Source organism: Cariama cristata, unplaced genomic scaffold (assembly GCF_000690535.1).
Source record: "Cariama cristata isolate BGI_N322 unplaced genomic scaffold, ASM69053v1 scaffold3981, whole genome shotgun sequence".
NCBI lineage: Eukaryota > Metazoa > Chordata > Aves > Cariamiformes > Cariamidae > Cariama > Cariama cristata.
In genome coordinates this window covers 462-5,003 of record NW_009598547.1, presented here as the reverse complement: position 1 = coordinate 5,003, position 4,542 = coordinate 462, and the positions used below count along the sequence as shown (strand labels likewise).

Here is a 4,542-nt window from a genome sequence, read left to right as displayed (position 1 = left end):
ATGGCCTCACAATACATAAAACCCATTAGACAAGTAGATAATGTACCACCAAATTGAATGGTTCAAGGATTAACAATACAAGTATACTTCAATCTTTGTAGTGAAATCAACCCTCATTAGTAACATACGAACATCATTACAATATCTTCTTATGTTTCGGTGCCCTAAGTGAAGTGAGTTAAAGTTTAACTAATCACCCACTGATCAAATGAACACATCATTCTTGCAACAAAACAAGAGCTATTCGTTTCAGAAAGGTCAAACTTCATTATCTTCTTCGTTCCATGGAGAATTATCCAGGCTTGTGTAGGAGACAGCATTGCCAAGCAAAGCTGGCAGTACTGACATCTCTACTATTTATGACCTGCAAAAAAGTATTCCAGTCTTTTATACTCTCAATTCACAACCTTTCATCACTACTAGAAATCTCACACACGTTACTTACAAATACTGTTGAAAACTTGACAACTGAGCATAAAACTCCAGACATTATGCTGTGGACTGGACACAGGCCAGATGAATCATGACTGTATTAAAACATGCAGCTTGCTAAGAAGGTATTGCAACTGACACAGTGGATGTCTGATCAGTTGCTCAGAAAACTTTCATAAAATGATTTTGAATTAAGGTTTCTATATGGGACATCAGCATACTCATATCAGCAGCACACACCTGGTGATCCTCATTCCCCTTCTTTTTCAGGGTCTCTAACAGGCCCCAGTGGACTGGAGGCAGAGGGCTGTAAGAACTCAGCAAGTGAAGCTGACTTAATGGATTCTGGTTTATTTCTGCAATCCTCAAGGCCCTCAAGATAGCAGGTGCAAACTTAGAATAATGAGCTGTAGATGAAATAATAATTGGGCAAGTTTTATCTTGTAATCTATCTGCAACTACTTTAGCAACAGCTGTGTGTGTATCCAAAATATATCCTGTAGTACTGTACACAGAGTGAATGGCAGCTAGACAGTCCTCCTCAGAGCACCATCCAGCCACCATTTTGCTTTTCAAGTAGATCTTTCTGTAGCTGGAAGTGGCCCTGATTTTCCAGCTGGTTGTATAATTGTGTCACCAGTTGTCCATCCTCATTAGCAATCAGGTGCAAGTATCGCTCAAGATTGGAGGACTTCAAAATATCTACTGCTGGTGAAAAAGTGGGAATTAATTTTCTTCCCCTCAAATCATAAACACCTGTTCTTATGAAGTCAGTCAAAACATTGTTTTCATTGGAAGCACAAATACATTTTCTAATAGGAATTCCCATCATTTTAGCATACAAAGCGGATAATATGTTGCCAAAGTTTCCCGTAGGAATGCAAACATCTACAGGGCTTCCAAGAGGAATAATATCTTGATGAACAAGATCAAGGTATGCAGAGGCATGATAAACTATCTGAGGAAGCAGTCTTGCCCAGTTTATGGAGTTTGCTGCAGCTAAAGCTGTTCCATATTCTACTGTAAGAAAGCCAGTATAATCAGAATTAGTAAAGATTTGCTTTATAGCTGTCTGGCAAAAATCAAAATCAGATTTGACACCTACTGACCAGGCATTTTCTTTCTGACAGCCAATCATTTGTGATTTTTGAATTGGGCTTACTCCATCCTCAGGAAAAAAATTCATCACAGCAATTCTCTGTTTGTCAGTGTCATGGAGACGACTAAAGCCATCTAGGACAGCACTCCCTGTGTCACCAGAAGTAGCTACCAGAACCAAGTAATTGCAGCTTCTGGGAATGCAGTATGCAAATATATGTGGCACCATCTGTAATGCAAGATCTTTAAATGATGCTGTTGGTCCATGAAATAACTCAAGGAGAAACTGATTGCCCACCAGATGCCTAACTGGGGCAATTTTAGAACAAGTAAAGTTTTCTCCATAAGCAGTTCCAATAATTTCTGCCAGCTTACAAGCAGGAATATCAGCAGGATGTATGCATTTTTCTAGTATCACCTGGGCTCTTTCAATGTAAGTTGCTTCTACCAGGCTTTGCCATTCTCCAGCAGTGAATTTTGGAAGTCCTCTCTCAGGAACAAAGAGTCCGCCATCAGGGGCTAAGCCCTGAGTAACAACGTCACTAAAGTATTTATGACAGTCTTTTTCCATACTCCTTCCACACCTACTAGACCTAGTTGAAATGAAAGTTTCCAGTTCTGAGTTTTGGTATCTCTTCACAGCATCAAGTACCTTTTCTGCTACGACCTCTGCTGCAACATCCCCTCCGCAAAGAACACGGATGTCATACCACCTTTTGTAGAACTGCTTCCTAAACTGAAGAATGTCCTTGAGAGAAATACCAGAAGACTGGCCCACGATGCGATCCACTTTCATTGATTTCAGCCTGCTCATAATGACTGATGTGGGCACATCCAGATATACAACTATTCCATTTTTCTTCATATGCTGCATGCCAGCAGCATGCATTGGATTGGACCCAGTAAGGGAAACAACGCTTCCAGATGCTGAAAACTTCAACAGGGCTTTTCCTTCCTCCTCTAAAAATTGCTCATTACCAACATCCTGCAGCTTTTCCGACACACTCATATTCCAGGTTGTTTCAAGGACATCATCATCTATGTCTATGACGGGGCAATCTAGTTTCTGACCTACTATTTTTCCAATCGTTGTTTTCCCAGCACCTGGAGGTCCCATCAGGATAATATTTTTGTTTCCAACAAGAGAATGGCTTGAGAGCCATGACTTCCATATCTGTGCAAACGCAACAGGTCTTGAAAGCATCAGTTTTAAACACATGCTAGAAAGACTAGTTTGGGTTATTAGTCTTAAAGGCCGATACTGAAAAACATGAAGCATCTTCTGCTGGGTTGGTTTGTTTTGTTTTTTCAAGTCAACTTGACAATCCACTTAACTGCTTCAAAAAGAAAAAAAACAGTAATTAGTCCTTCAGCAAACGTCTAGGGAAAAAACCTAAAGGATATGAAATTCAGAACAACAAGAATTCAAACATAAATCCAGTTATGACTTCATCAGTGCCAGGGAGGTATTTTTCAGAATAAGTCTCATTCCCCTCTTCTGCATGGTTCCAGCTTGCTTCCACTGACAAATCCAACTTCAAACAGTCCATGTCCTCAGGATAAACAAAGACATCCAAACCTAACACTACAATACTATTTGCAAATAATATTGTTTCTAGGAATGCAAATCCAGTTAGTTTTTCCTCTAGTAGTAGACTTACTTTAAGTATGCATTTACAAATAATGAAGATTAATTTAATTACCTTCTTGTAATCAAAATGTTAACAAAATATGCATTTGTCCCACCTCCCAAGATGCATTTGTTTTTTAGAAAAAAAGTATAAGAAATCAAAGGTAAGACCTGCTTAAATACACAGAAAACTCAGAGATTTGTGCAACAGCTTTTTTTAGAGCGGCATCCAATTCTCTTCTGAAGGGACGGCAAACCAAGAAAGTGATTTGTGAAGAATCTCTGTAATGGAATTGTATTGAGTGTAGTTTGTGTAAAGTGAGAGAGAGAGAAAGAATACATCATGAAGACACTCTACCCTCAAAAAAAAGAGTCACTAGGAAAGCTGGATCTCCAATAAAGATTAAGCAGGAAGATCTCAACACTGTATTTTGTTTGCTTAGAGAAATCAACACCAGTATCAGCATGAATTGCAGCACATGATTTGTGTATGATGTTTAGGGCAAAGGGGGAAGAACTCTCAAAATCTCCATGAAATTGCGGGGCAGGGGAGGAATCGGCACAAATTTGCACAGAAAATCCCTACAGAGTAATTTTTCATTTTAGGTAAGCCATCAAGTATCACTTCGTTATTGTTAATTTTTCATTGTTCATGACTAAAAATGCTTAAAGAAAAGCAACACTCAACTTCCTTTTAAGAAATTAATGAAATTTTAGATGTAAAAATCTGTACTGCAATAATAATGGACTCCAGCTCTGGATGTATGTATTCACTATAGGGCCAGAAAGAGATCTTTGTATTAAACTTCCAGGTGTTAATAAGTTATATTCAGGATTAAAAAAAATTAAAGATGATATTTTAGTGATTTTATTTATTTCTTGAACATAAGAATCACTTCAGGAGTTATGTGTGAACTAAGACAGTACAAATCATGCCAAGCATTGTGGCCTGCCTACTATGTCAGGCTGCACTACAGATTCACTTTGAGGTGCAGTCACTTGGCAGGCACTATATGTAACACCTAGACTGCTTTATGAATCTAGGCCATAGGTATTGTTTGAAATCAACTTAGTTAATCTGGTGCAAAAAATTGCGGGAATTCCTTTATTTCAGCTACTCAGTTCAACGTATTCCAGTGTAACCCAATTTTGCACCCACATAAAGTACATGCACACAGAATATTGCACTATTGAATACAACCTGTTTCTTTGAAACAATTTTTGTTCAATTGACAAAGCTTTACTGGAAAAACAGCTCGAATTAGACTTTACTGCTAGTACAGTTTACCAGTCTAGTTAGAACACCAAGCCATCCAACTTTAGATATAAACCCCATGCCAAAAGGGCTGGGGTTTTTTTGAAGCAGAACTTACACCCACACT

General features: G+C 38.5%; 1 protein-coding gene across 1 annotated transcript; it reads right to left on the bottom strand.

The window, feature by feature from the left end:
* Positions 1-519: 519 nt before the first annotated feature.
* THNSL1 (threonine synthase-like 1 (S. cerevisiae)) lies at positions 520-2,809 on the bottom strand. The gene is given in 2 exon segments (XM_009709332.1): positions 520-1,000; positions 1,002-2,809. Coding segments are annotated over 2 exon segments (2,214 nt in total). The 3' UTR covers positions 520-594.
* Between the last annotated feature and the right edge of the window lie 1,733 nt (positions 2,810-4,542).